General features: G+C 49.3%; 1 protein-coding gene across 1 annotated transcript in view; it reads right to left on the reverse strand.

Moving 5' to 3' along the window:
* GMPR (guanosine monophosphate reductase) overlaps positions 1–12622 on the reverse strand; it is a 39713-nt gene extending 27091 nt beyond the window's left edge. Inside the window, exons 1-4 of the mRNA XM_030881369.2 lie at positions 12450–12622; positions 5777–5896; positions 3493–3576; positions 273–446 (exon numbers count right to left, since the gene is read on the reverse strand). Coding sequence (XP_030737229.2) covers positions 273–446; positions 3493–3576; positions 5777–5896; positions 12450–12536 — 465 coding nt within the window. The 5' untranslated portion in view covers positions 12537–12622. The remainder of the gene's footprint in view (positions 1–272; positions 447–3492; positions 3577–5776; positions 5897–12449) is intronic.
* Positions 12623–14963: the final 2341 nt, after the last annotated feature.

The following is a 14963-nucleotide window of genomic DNA, read 5'->3' on the forward strand; positions in this document are numbered from 1 at the left end:
ACCTTGGTTTAACGGTCTCACATGGTAAGAAACACTGGATATTTAGCAGAGACGAAGACCTTATGGCATTGATCTGGATTTTATATGTATATTTTTAGAGCAGAGCCAGTTTTCAGATCTTCAGAGCTGCTGCCTCTCCTTTTCCTGCTGATTCTCAACTAGTCTGCTAAGAAGAAGGCAGCAAAAGCTACGAAGAGAACACAGCTCCCCGGACACCCCACACACGTCTTCTCTGCTTCCCCATCCAGAGGACGTCGTCCCACCATACCTACCATAATGGTGTGTTCTGGAAATCTGGCCCGGACGAGCTTCACGAATTCCACAAAATGTTCCGAGTATCCATTGGCCACATCCAGGCAAATAAACTTGACCTGCGGCACGGCTTCCAGGATGCTGCTCATCTTTTCCAGATCATTCTTCCCACTGCCCGAACTCACGGCTATATGCTGTACCAAACAAACCAAGAGGCGTAAGACACGAACAGTAACCCTGCCTCCATCCACGCGCCTGTTCTGGGCACAGCACCGTGACCCTCCGAGGTTCACCCTGATCAGACAGACACACAGTGGACCGGCTCAAGAAACATGCAGCAGCAGAGGTAAAGGAGATTCACTTCTTCAGTTACCTGAACTGACTCTGCCGTCTGTCCCACCATTAAACTGCACATATCCGGAGCCCTGGACCTCAGCCACACAATCTCGTGCCTGGCTCTTGTTTCATTTCCTCAAGCTCTCCACGTGGAACTCGGAACCGTGGAGCTGCTGGTGCAAATTCTCCTCCAGGAGGAGAGGAGAGGTAAAGAGAGCCAGGGTGGCTGGTCTGCTCAGGTTCCTCGTGCCAAAGCCGTGGCTATCACCCTGAGCATCTCGCTTAGGTGGCAGGAAGGAGGGAAAGATGTCTAAAACCCCTCTGATAAAACCCCTTCCTGTTTTCCTTTTCACTCCCAATGCAACATTATCACAATATGCAAATCGTAACCTGCACGGGTTGCTGCCAGTCTTAGCGTCTCCATTCTAGAGGCAAAATGTCCCAAAGTGCGAGAATGAATGAGCGCCGAAAGGATCCTCCCCATCTGCACTGGGACGTGCTTACACCTGAAGCCAGCACAGTCTCCTCCGTGACACCCTCTCCCCCAAGCTCCTCAGCACTGGCGCTCTCCAACCCACCCCGCTGCTCCGCTCAAAATCTGCTCTTTGGATTTTAGTAATTTATGCCTCAACAAAACTGACCCATGGGATTGTGGCCAGAGTCGGCATCTCACCTTTCATGAGATATTTATATTTTATAAATTTATATAATGTTTATATTCTAACTCATATTTCTAAACTATAAGCCACAGACGAGGGACATATCTGAAAATCCTTTGTTATTCCCTCCAAATCACACCAGTGTAGCTACAACTCAGATACTGAATGTAAGCGGACTGGTAATGTGATACATTCACTCCAATTTTCACTCCTCCTGTTTACGGTCTGACCTGTGCCCCAAATCCACACGTTCTTTCCCTCCGAGTTCTGCTACCAATTTTATTTTCTCCTTCATTTCCGTTAAAGTTTAGCAGGTGAAACTCAAGATTGGTTAGTTTCCCTCTGTGCCACTGAGTTTGTACCATGTTCCCTTTTTAATGAGCTCTAATTTGGTGGGAGTGGGGCAGTAAGTGAAATGAGGACACTTGGTAATGAAAAAGCCAAGGTTCTGATGAATCATGCACTGCTGGAAACTCATGCTCCCCAAACTTCATCCAGAGAAGAGGGGAAGAAGGTGAAACAGAGATAATCCATTAGAATAAAATATGGGAAAAAGGAAGGACCCACTAGTGAGCCAGAACTATTTTATCTCTGAAACCACCTTCTCCTCCATCAAAATCCACACATAGTCAAGGCACAGAAAAAAAAAAAAGAAAAAAAAGGAGCCAGTGTAACTTCAAAAGCAGTACAATATGAAGTCATTCTCCAATCACAGATGATCTCACCATGTAGAAAAGCATCTAAATGCAGAGACTCCTCTGTGGCATTGACGTAGAACCACTGACGTGTGCCTGGATCAAAGTCTGGTGTGTTCTACCGGGACTTTTGTTATTTTCAAACTGCTTTTTTTTTTTCAGTAACGGTGTTACTGAGATACAGTCAAAAACAATTCACCTTTGAAAGTGCACAATTCAATGGTTTTAGTATTTTTGGGGTTGTGCAACCGTCACCACAATCAATTTTAGAACATTTCATCACCCCAGAAAGAAATTCCCACACCCTTTAGCCCTCACCCTCAAACCTCTCATCCCACAGCCTTAGGCAACCACTAATCTACTTTCTGTCTCTGTCTCTACAGGTTTGCTTATTCTGGGCATTTCACGTAAACACAATCATGTACACAGCCTTTGGTGTCTGGCTTTTTCACTTGGTAAAATGTTTAAGATTCATCCATGTTGTAGCATGAATCAATATCTCATTCCCTTTCACTGATGAATATTCCATTGTATGGATATACCAGATTTCGTTTATTCATTCATCAGTTGATGGACATTTGGGTTGTTTCCACCTTTTGGCTATCATGAATGATGCTACTGTGAACATTTGTGTACAAGGTTTTGTGTGAACATATAGTTCTGTATCTGTTGGGTCTATACTAGGAACAGAATTGCTAAGTAATATGGGAACTCTTATGTTGAACCTTCTGAGGAACTGCCAAACTGTCTTCCACAGCAGCTGCACCATTTTACATTCCCACCAGCAATGTAGGAGGACTCCAATTTCTCCACATCCACGCCAACACTTTTTATTATCTGTCTTTTTGATTAAAGCCATCCTGGAGGGCATGCTGTTTATTCCGCTCCATTATATTCAGCTCCAATTATAACAACTTGCTATAATTAGGTATCTTTTCTGGTCAAAAGGCACGTTTAGAACGGACCGGTTCCCCGGAAGGAAACACTGCCAGGTCCTCTGCAAGTTCTCATGATAGAACACTTCACTTCTCAAGGGAAAAAAGATATTCCTTGCAGGTAAATCCTAATGTTTTTAAAAAAAGAATACAGTACAGGCTTCCTTGGCAAATTCTTGGCAATGATCAACGGCTGGGGGACCACTACTGCCTTCCCCCAGTTTCTCCTTAGGACTCTGTGTGTCTATCTGCTGCCAATTCAAATCCTTTTGACAACCCTAAAGATTTTCTTCCGAGTAGCATGGACATATATACACTACCAAATGTCAAATAGATAGCTAGTGGCCACATAGCACAGGGAGATCAGCTCGGTGCTTTGTGACCACCTAGAGGGGTGGAATAGGGAGGATGGGAGGGAGACGCAAGAGGGAGAAGATATATGTATACGTATAGCTGAATCACTTTGTTATAAAGCAGAAACTAACACACCATTGTAAAGCAATTATACTCCAATAAAGATGTTAAAAAAATAAAATAAATAAAACAAAAATGAAAAAAAAAAGATTTTCTTCCCCCTGCAACAAATGTTAATTTATAACCAGGGTGGAGTCATACCTGCAGACATTCTGGGTGATTAGCGGCAAAGAGCTTCCAGTCATCCAGGGTGTAATGCTTGTGAATTGCTGTAAGCATGGAGTGCTAGGAAATAAAACAGCACCATTAGGACGAGAAGTCAAGGGAGTTCCACCCCCCCCTTCCTCCATATGGCGAGGGTGATCCACCAATACAAAAGCATCCGGTGTTCCAGCCCTTCAGGCTTAATTTGCTTTGAATATGCTCCTAGGAGGCCCAAACAGATGAAAGTGTAACTAGGGAAATCACAAAACCTGTTTTCCACTCTAATCTGATCAGACAACACAGCATTCAAGATTTAGGAGGCAATGCCAGGAGGCAGGGGGGTGGAATAGGGAGAATTCTCAGAGCCCTGGGCAGCCCACACTTGACTGAGGCCAGAGCAGCACAGAGCGCTGGTCCCCTGCCCATCAGCAGGGCAGCCTGAGGGCAAAGTTATGCTTAGTCAACCCCAAAGAAGCTCAACTTCTACCTGAAAGCTTTTCTTTGGGTTCACAATCTAAACATCTCCTGCTAAAAGCTAAACCCATCAGGCAGTTGGTATTCTTGAGGGAGGGAAGTACATAAATCATAATCCTAAATCTATGACTATCAACCCAGCAAGTGTTTACTGAACACCTACTTTGTGCAAGCGCTTCGCATACATTATTTCATGTGCTTCTCAGGACTTTGTATAGCAATAGTAGTTTCGTGGGCAGAGATGGGGCTTAAGAAACTTAAGTTTAAGAAATTTAACAATCGCTTGGCCAAAAAGGGGCGAAGACCAGAATCAAACTCAAATCCGAATGCAGAACCCAGGCTCCTCCTCCTGTATCAGGGCCTCGCTCCTAACTTCTCTCAGTCCCCTCTCCTAAAATTCTACGACTTTATTAATGCAAGACACTAACTCAGTGGATCTTAGAAATGGAAGATTCGTAGGACCCGCACATGATTAGCTATTTCAGTGCATACTGTCATTCGTGGGGAGTCTTTCCTGTGCAAATGGGAAGAGCACAGCAAGTTCTCCGTTCTTCACGGACTACTAATCTGATATGTGAATTCATCAGGGCTACTTATTGCCCCCTGATTCCATGCATTTTTACGCAAACACGTAATTCATTAGTAGCAACGGCTGATCACAGCAGAGGGAGGAGAAGACAGGGAGCAAAAAATACAAATTCCTTTTGCAATTAATTTATTAGCCTCTGGCCCAAAGCTCACTGGGGGCTAAGGGCGGACAGACGAGGCAACTGATCCTGGACTCAGACAGACCACCCCCCACTCCATTTTGTGACTTCATAATTTGTTTGAAAATCTCCCTTCTAATCACGGGCTAATAATGAATCCCAGCACCTCCTGAGGTTAGACATGCTGTCCACAGCAAGAAGCTCTTTCAACTAATTGGATTTATCTTTTCACTTGGCAGGCATTAGCTACGGAAATAGATGCACATACTCTGTGCATCAGAAGCAGACATTTCACATCTATGATGAATAAATGCACCGAACCTTGGACACAAATGCAGACACAGATGTGTGAGATGAAGATTTTGCCCACAAATAACTTTGTTTTTATTTTTCTAAAGATAGGGCGCTAGCTACTCCCTTTACAGGCAACGAGACAGCAGCTGGTTCAAGGGACCCTGAGCTTGTACTAGTATCTGTCGGTGTAAGTTGGGAGACAAATCCCTTATTCTGGAGTCAGTCTGGGTTTGAAATCTTGGCTCAGTGACTACCTGCCTAAATGCCTTGAGCCAAGTGACCTCTCCTCTCCTTCTCTGCCTCGATTTCCTCATCTGTATAAGGAACCCACCTGTATGAGCTGTGACCACATCATACACATTACAATCAGTGCTTGGCACCTAAGTTTTCTCCATAATGATGTAATAAATGCTACAGAACAGACGAAGAGGTTGTCTTCATTTTAAAGGTGCCATCACTCTTCTATTAATACAACACTCATCCAACTGTATAATATGGCACAATGTCCAACTTCTTTTTGTGTCTCTAATTTCCAAAAGGATCACGAGCATTTTCAAGAAAGAAAATGGATGCAGGTCTAGACCATCTCCCTGAAGGCAAAGTCCAGACTCCATTCACCTTCTGATGGAAGAGAGAAAACGAAGTGCCTGTAGCAACACTCAGACTCAGAACCAAATAGTTCGGCCGCAGCGAATGACCTGAAGTGTCTCACTTTTCTCCTCTTCCCTGTGTCTGAGCAAGTCCAGGGTGGGCTACTGACCACCTGTCCAGTGTGCTTCTCAGAGGCAAAAAGCCCGCCGTCCTACCTGTGACATCACCACTGCCATCTCAAACGTCCCCACAGTGTCCATGTTGGCCACAATGATGGGAATCCCCGAGTAGGTCTGCTTTGAGTTCCGAAATGTGAAGCTTCGCTCGAGATCCACCTGTTGCAAAAGGGAAAAGAAGTCCTTGGCTCGTTATGTGATTTGGGTAGACCTTCTAGAGTTTGGAGCAAGTGGAAAGGACACAAAGGAAGTGTAGGTCCCTCGGTCCCTGGATTCTCTTAGGGGTTGGGCCAGGGGTTCCAAAGACAGGTGAGTCCCTGAGGAAAGGGAGGCCTGGGTTGTCATCCAGGTGCAAAAACTGAGCTGGGGTCCTTACAACCCTCAAGCACCAGTACAAGGCACTGCGTGCTCCCCGCTTCAACAGCCCCTCCCACCCCCCTGCCACCTCTGGCCCCAGCCCGGTTCATAATAGCCCGAAGCACCCACATACAAGTCACCTTTACCCCCTTCCTAGCACTGGAGGAACAGCTCCCCTTCTGGGAAAATCCACTCCACTCTTCTCTGCCAACCAAGGCCCTCCCTTTAATTCTCACCTTCCGAGAGAACCAGGCAATCCAAATTCACCCTGCAGTCAGCTGCAACCCGTAACTCCCTTAGCCCTTCAACCTTCTCAGCTATTTTGTAACTATCAGCATCTTTCAAAGAGCCAGGAGGAAGGACACTGCAGCCATGTCTGTGCACATAACCACTCGTTCCTTTGACTTGCGAACAGCTCCAATTCTACCATAACTCCAACCTCAGCGTATTTATGACCAACTCAAGCGACAGGGAATCCAGAACGAGAGCTAGGCCAGGAAGGCGGGCTCAGCAAAAGCAGTGGGTAGGGCCAGGCGCTGGCCAGGAGCTAGCAGGATCGAAATCGCTTCTTCCACCCAGGGCAGATCCCGGGCCTGTGTGCGCACAGATGCAGTGGCTCATCCTTCCCCTGCTCTGCTCTTATCCCAAGCCCCCCACCCCACCCCCCGGCAGGCTCAACTTCCCAGGCTGGTTTCTGGCTGGGTTTGGGCAATGGGGTCACTGGTGGGACATGGGAAGACAGTGGGGGAGGTGGCCCTGGGTGTAGCCAGAGCAGTTCTCCCAGACCCCCTCTGCCTTGGCCTGCATGGCCTTGGTCCCAGCTCAGAGTGATCCCAGGCCTTGGGAACCTCCCCTTTGGGAGTGGGTTGTCTGCTGCCAATCTCTGGGGTCCCTCGGTATTCCATCCGGTGTCTCAGCTGTGTCACAATGCCTTGTATTAAATTTCCTGTTTTAAATATTCAGCAATGTTCGTTTCCTCAGCAGGACCCTGAGGGATACAGCCCCTCCTGGAAAGGGGCACTTTCCCAAGGAGAACTGGCAGGACAAACACAGGTGGAAATCTTAAGCTTCTGCAAGAATCTGGACCTACATTAATCCTGGCTGACTGAGAACAGCAGCGGTAATCATTTCCTACCAGTATTTATCTAGAGGCTTCTTCTATTTTTTCGTTGGAGGTAACTTTCACCTTGCCATCAACATGTCAGAACACCAGGGGGCACCTCAGGTCCTTTTCACACCTCGCGCTCCCCCACCACAGAAGGCTTCCTGGGCTAACAAGGTCATAAACATGGCGGCGCTGGCCTTAAACAGCAATCAGTGAGGGGAGATGAGATGCTGTCACTGCCGGAGCACTTGTGGAAGGCAGCTCATCCCTTTCCCCACTTCCTTCATTACCATCCTTGGTTCTACTGCAGTGAAGCAAGTTCGATCTGCATCCTGAAAGGTAACTGAGGGGATCTATTAGTTGCACCCTTCTGGGCTGCTAATGGCGTGGACATTTTGGCTTTGCAGGCTTAGAACAATCGGAATTCCTTGGTCTCAAATTACTTATACTCCTTCCAAGAAACGTGAGGAGGGCTGCCACGCTCTGCACCCAGCTGAGCTCATAGTGGGTTTTTCTTGGCGCTGCAAAACAGTTCTCCGTGGAAAAGGTCAGCCTTGGCAATGAACTCTTCCCCTCACTTCTACTCTCCTGCATACGGCGGAGCCTATGCGATCCTTAATTCTAGGAACGAGAAATAAAATATCTTCCCCAACCTTATCCACGCAGACGGAAGGACACAGACACGCACACACCCGAGACGACCAGTTGTTCATGGAGAGAAATATTTTAAATATTCTAGCCACCAGAAACAAAACTTGGCACTTAACCTGCCACAGCTGGTCCACGCACCAAATATAGCACCTCCAAACACTCTCTCTGCTAAGCCTGGTTTGAAAGGGCACAGAAATAAGCCACCCCTCTCCGGCCTCAATAATGCATGTTTCTGCTGTTCTTTAAACATACCTTCGTCATAGTCCTGCAGCCCAACATTTGGGGGCCCCAAAATACAAATAGAGGCCCACCTGCCACGTTTCTAAACATCTCAACGTTATGAGCAACGTGTAAGAAGCTGCTACACAAATTTTGTTCTATCCTCCTACCTTTACAACACAATTTCATTAATGACCTGGAAAGCACCAGAACATGGTGCCACGGGAGCCAGCCCTGGCCCCGTCTCTTCCCACGCACATCCTTCTGGGCCCACATGGACACCCCAGTCTGCACACTAAGCTCCATGCACACACGTCCATCCCCGCAAACAGCGGTCACCCGGCCACTCTGAGGTTAAAGGCGAGCATATCGGCCGCAAGGCTGGCCCTTGGGAAACACACCTGGGGAAGAGGCCCCCTGTGCAGGCCTTGGAATCAGCTCGAAATCATGTGGGCAGGAAATCCAGGATCCTGAGTATCTGGAGCATGGCCTAGAGGGAAAGGCCTAGCCCTCAGCCCTGCCCAGTGAGGAGGGGACGGGGGAGCAGAAGTGGAGCCCGGGGTAGGGGCCTCTTTTCCCTAAATCTATGGCTGGTGTGATTAAAGCAATTCTCTTATTAGCTTATTCATTATCTGTCTCACCTGTAGACTGTAAGTCGAAGCGTAGGGGCAATGCCTTTCATCTCTGTGGTCCCAGTGGCTCAAAAAGGGTGAAATACATTAATGTGTGGCTGAGCGGTAAGGATGAGATTGTTTTGGCCCCCAGCCTTTCAGGGCAACGCGCGGTAGGCCCCAGCCCGGCCCTCTGAACGTGCTCGGTCCCCTGGAAGTTTCACCATCAGGTGTCAGGATTCAGAGATGCGCACGCAGCCACACACAGTACCAGAGAGCCACGGGGTTCCACAAATGCAAAGGCTCCGGTGGCCAGTCTGTGTGCACACCAGAGTCACGGTGGGGTGACTCCCCAAATACACATGCTCAGGCCACCCCAAACTTAATAAATCAGAACCTTTGTGTTGGAGACCACGTGCATTTTGGAGTGTCTCCCCAGGTGATTCTGATGCATTAAGAGCAAGCCTCATCACACCCTCCAACGTCACAGGGCAAAATTTACAGAAGCTGGTACGGTTTGAACCGTCTCCCCAGAAAGGTACTGAAATACCAACCATCAGTACCTGGGCACGTGACCTTACTTGGAGATAGGGTCTTTGTGGATAATCAAGGTAAGACGAGGTCGTTAGGGTGGGCCCCATTCCAGTATGAACCGGTGTGCTTACAAAAAGGGGAAATTTGGACAGAGACACACAGAAAGGGAGAATGCTGATTCAAGAGGAAGACAGACATCAGAATGATGCGTCTACAAGCCAAGGAACACCAAGGTTATGTGTAAACACCCCGAAGGCAGGAGAGAGGCTTGGAAGATTCTTCTCCCTCACAGCCCTCAGAAGGAACTGCGAGACAGTACATTTCTGTTGTGTAAGTCACTCAGTCTGCAGTACTTTGTTACGGCAGCCCCAGGAATCTAATACAGAGCCCCGGTAATAAAATAACTAGCTCAGAGCTTGGAAGAACCCGGGCCTTCTTTCTCCCAGCCGATAGTCTCTCTACTCTGCCATGCTCTCATTCCCCTCGGGCCAGCCTGCTGTCCACTGAAGCTGGACCAGAACTCACCAGAACCGGTCCACTTGTCACTGGACTACTGGTGAAAAAACGACTAAGGAGTCTTAAGGAGACTGATAGCTCGTCAGGTCATGTCTTTTCTGTCCCAGGACAAGTAAGTGGCCAATTTTCCAGTGCAAATTCCTCCACTGTCTGACTTCCAAAGTTATGGTTGTGTTAAGTTTGCGGTTTTTTAAAAAAAATCTTCCTAGCTTAAGGACTAGGGTGGGACACTGGAATAAGAAATGGGTCCCAAGGAAGAAAATGCTCAGGGAGTCAAGGGACGATGTCACCTCCCCAGTGTGTCAAAGAAAGACAAAGTTCTTGCCCAATGGACAACCATGTCACTTCCTCTGAAAAGATTACCCAAATGCTCCCACACAGCCCTGTGGCCCTTTATTCTTGTGGCCCAAAGCCTTGTGAAGACATGAGCATGGGCAATGGATGGGCAGTGAGGATGACTGCCGATCTGTTACAACCACAGGAAGGCAACCTGGGCCATCTCCACCTGCAGCCTTTGCCTCTGGGAGTTGACCTCAAATTCATTTTATGTGACACTTGTGGAAATCCCCTTGCAGAAGCACTAAACCTCCGAGTGAAGGGCACTCTGCCTTTCTCTCCATTTCCTGCTCACAGCAGCAGGCCCAGCTCTTAGCAAAACTGCTGCAGTGATAAATCTTGTCAGTTGTCATAACTCTCCCTTCCCAGCCAGACTCTGCTTCCACAGGGTATGCTTTACTCTCCTGGCTCCAGTGTTTTCTCTCCTGGTACCACTCAGATCTGCTCTCTGGTTAGGCTCAAAGTCCGGTCATTTACCATTTAGTTTCAAATTTACACTCAGGTATCCTTCTGCCTGGAGGCATACATTTAGGATTCTATCTGGTCGTACAATGCAAAGTTTTCATCTGCTTACAAGAAATTTCAGGCATCCACAAGCAAACTGAGAAAACCTTGAGAGGGGATTAGAGGTCCACCTAGATCCCTGGACATCACTGAAGCAGGCAGCCAGGTGATACCGGGTGGCCAGCAGGCAGCTAAACCATGACGGGAACCAAATGGAAAGGCAACGCCAGTGGACTCAGGTTTCCAGGCAGGGACCTGGCAAACGTGGAAATATGAAAACACTTCTCAAGGACACAGAGACCTCACTGCTATGTGTACACGTAGACTGCAAGGTGTCATGGGAAGCTGGGACATTAACACTTTCAATCAGCCCAAATCATGAAACCAAATGATGCACGACAACGTCACACGATTCCCTGGGAAACAGTAATTCGTTTTATTACATAATCCTGAGTTTCACCTTCACAAGAGGTTTCCTGCTTCAGAAAATACACATAATATATCCTTGTTTTGAACATATAACTTTTCTTAAAGTAAGTTTCTCTCTACTAAGTGAATTGTGAATATTCAGACGATTGAGGCCAACAAATTACTAGTCTGCCCAGAATCCCCACATCTCATCTTGGCCTGGACTCAGGTACCAGCTACTGCTTAGACTTCAGGAGACCAAGGCCTGCGATCGCAGCTGTTTATTGTTCTTCTAAGTGTCTGCCCCCGCTCTTTAGCACCCGGGAGGACACAATAGGGGACAAGAACTGAGTTGAGCAATCCAGGGGGATAAGGGTTAATCATTCCTCGCCTCTTCCAGTCCCGGCTCCAGCTGCTGACCCTCCCGCTCGAGAAGGTGAGTTGGGAGGGCCTGGTCATTGGCTAAAGCAGCAGCAGGCTTCCTTAATTCAAACAAGCCCTCAGCTGGCGGCACCAGGCACTGCAGTTAGGAGTCAGGCGGGGGCACCGGCAGGCAGCCCGGGGCCTCGCAAGGGGATTTATTTATGGTCCGGGGAGCGGGACGGATGGAGCAGTAGGCTGGCTCGGTCTCCTGCTGTTTACTTCTCCAGCCCCCGCTTCCAGACCCAGCAGTCTCCTCCCCTTCGGCTCCAGCTCTCGGCCCGCCACGCAAAGCCACGGTCACCGGGATACACGACTCCGGGGGACTCTTGCCTTTGTGTGCAACTAGTTTATCCTTCACAGCTTGACCTTCCTCCTGCCCCCCTCCCTGGCTATGTCCAGTCTGGTCTCCACCTGTTCCTCAAGTTTCGCTCTCATTAAGGCAGGACCAGCAATAACGCCTCCACCCCTACTCCCGCACCTCAGTGCTCCCAGCTTCCCAAACGCTGGGCTGGACTGAAGCGGTCCGGTAAGTGGGTACCATCAGGCACAGGTCTGCAGCCCCACTCCCAGAAATCCACTGAAACGCAGAAAGTAAACCCTGAACTTTTGCCCCGGCGTTTCCCCGTTTTGCAGACGTTTTAAAAAAATTCCATTGCTGGACCTGTTACTAAAGCAGCCAGAGTTCCCCGCACTGAGAGACACTGCCCCGAAATCTCCTCTCCCTTTATACTTCGTCTCTGCTCTGTGTACCACCCCCCCCCCCGCCATCCTCTCTAAGTCACTTGGCCCCTTGGTCTTCGCTCCTCTGGGGTCTAGTTCTATTGCGTGCCTCCCCTCGTCCACCCGACCGGACGGATTTAGAATTTTAGGCCGTTGTCGGACCCCTTAAAGACACCTCCAGTCACGGCAGGGAACCAGCTGCCCTTCCCCCTTCTACAGTGGTGAGGAGGGCAAAGGGGGTCAGCGTCCCACAGAAAAGCTAGCAAGGCTGGCACATCCCAGCGCCTTGCACCCACCTCCCCCGCGCCACCCGGGCAAAAGATCCCACCTCGGCTCGGCTCTTGAGGCTGCTTCGCTTGGGTCGGAGCAGGACATCCTTGAAATCCAGCTTGAGGTCGGCATCTATGCGGGGCATGGCGCCGGCGGCGCGCTCGGGCCGGCGCGGCGGGAGCCCGCAGCTCCTCCCTGCGGCACGGGCTGGGGGGCGGGAGCAGCCGGGGCTTGCGGGGGAGTGGGGAAAGGGGGCGGGGCGGCAGGAACGCGTGGCTTGCTGTGCTGCGGCGGGTGCTCGGCCGGGCGCGCACGCCGCGCCCTTAAGGCCTGCGGACACCTGCAGCCGCGATCGGCCCGCCCCGCGCCCTGGGGGCTCCGCCCCGGCCCCGCTCCCCCGCCCCGCCGCCTGCCCCACCCCCCGCGGCCGGGGCCCAGGGGACGGGGGAGGGGGAGGACCGACGAGTTGGGGACAGACCAGACGCATGCTAAGAAACCCGCTTGTGTGACATTTTTAACCACCTCCCGCCCCTGTTGACGGCCTTGCTCATCGCGATGACCGAAGTGGCGGGGATTGGGGAGGAGAGGGAATGCACACCGTCTTGACTGTCACCGACGTCCCCTATAGGGAGACTGGGCATATGACCGCCTTACCCGAGGAAACGTCCTCCCCTTGAAAGGCTTCCCTTCTCCTTTCTCTAATTTCAAGCCCCGTGCGCCCATCGGGTGCTGAGTCACACCTCTCACGTGCCAAAAACTAAGAAATCCCTGGGAAGTTGGATCGAATTAGGAAAAGAGACTGGGCAGGTGAATGTATTTAGCAGCAGTGGGCTTGTTGAGGCAATTTTTGAATTCCCTTTGGATTTCAGGGGTTGGTTGCTTTGCATAAAAGTGTGATGGCTGTAGTCAGCGCAGATTCTGGGATTCGAGGGACCTGAGTCCCTCTGAGAGTTATGGGTGATGTCAGTTTACTTTTTTTTTTTGCAGTACGCGGGCCTCTCACCCTTGTGGCCTCTCCGATTGCGGAGCACAGGCTCCGGACGCACAGGCTCAGCGGCCATGGCTCACGGGCCCAGCTGCTCCGCGGCATGTGGGATCTTCCCGGACCGGGACACAAACCCGTGTCCCCTGCATCGGCAGGCGGACTCTCAACCACTGCGCCACCAGGGAAGCCCGTCAGTTTACTTTTAACTCACTTGTTGACCACACGGAGCCGTCATTATGCATTAGGAACATGCTTCAGTGCTTGGCCTGCACCTGTTCGTTCACTCCACAACAACCCAAATGAAGGAGCTGGTTTGCAGATAAGGCAAATTAGGACCGTATAAAGGAAATAATTTGGCCAAGGTCTCAGTAAAGTTAAATATAAATCCCTCAGTCCTTAAAACTTACTACAACGTTAACTAAAGCTGCTTTTGTCCTGGGACCTCTCTGCCTGGGTTCAAAACCTGACCCCACCACTTTATAGCTGGATGACCTTGGGAGAGTCAATTTCTCTAAACCTCAGTTTTCTCATAAGTCAAAAGGTGAAGAAAAACGTTTAATGCTAACCTCTCCCAGGTTTTTAGAGAATTAAATTGTGTGTGTCTCCCATAGTTACTCAATAAATGGTAGCTATTTATTTGAGGTCACACGTAACATTATGGACTTTATGCTTTACATCCTCAAACTAGATTGCAACCTGCACAAGGCAGGGACCACCTTTCATTTTCTTCAGTTGTCTGTAGGCTCGACCTGTTCTCAATGAACTCATATTTGGTACAGCTGACCATAAAGACACATCAAAATATTCATTTAACACAAATTCTGCAAATGATAAAATTCTTAGCCATCCCACTTGCTCTCATCATCTTTGTCCCACAGGAAGTTCTTGAAGTTCATTGAAGGAAACGAAGGTTATCTGGGAGAGAATGAAAGTTGCCACAATTAGTTGAGCCTACGAAATATTTATGACCCTTATTGGATCGTTGTGAGGCCACCAGCTGGGCCGCTTATTTTCAAAGTAGTGAAAGGGAACTTAATTCTGATCTTAAGTTCCTAATTAACAAAATAAAGGGCTTCCCTGGTGGCGCAGTGGTTGAGAGTTGCCCTGCCTGTGCAGGGTACATGGGTTCGTGCCCTGGTCGGGGAGGATCCCTACATGCCACGGAGCGGCTGGGCCCGTAAGCCATGGTCGCTGAGCCTGCGTGTCCGGGGCCTGTGCTCCGCAGCGGGAGAGGCCACAACAATGAGAGGCCCGCATACCGCAAAAAAATAAATAAATGAATAAAAGTAAAATATAATTATTCTATGGTATGGTTATTTAAAAATGATCATCCCAAGAGGGAAAAGAAACTAACCTTATTAAGCATCTACCTAGGGTTAAAGTTACAGGGGTGAATGTGGGCTTTATAGTCGTTATTACCTACGATGTCTTAAAGCAGCGGCCCCCAACCTTTTTGGCACCAGGGACTGGTTTCATGGAAAACAATTTTTCCATGGACATAGGTGGAGGGGGGGATGGTTCAGGCAGTAAAGTGAGTGATGGGAAGCAATGTGAAGCGGCAGATGAAGCATCGCTCTCTTGCCCACC

Source organism: Globicephala melas, chromosome 11 (genome assembly GCF_963455315.2).
Source record: "Globicephala melas chromosome 11, mGloMel1.2, whole genome shotgun sequence".
Classification (NCBI taxonomy): domain Eukaryota; kingdom Metazoa; phylum Chordata; class Mammalia; order Artiodactyla; family Delphinidae; genus Globicephala; species Globicephala melas.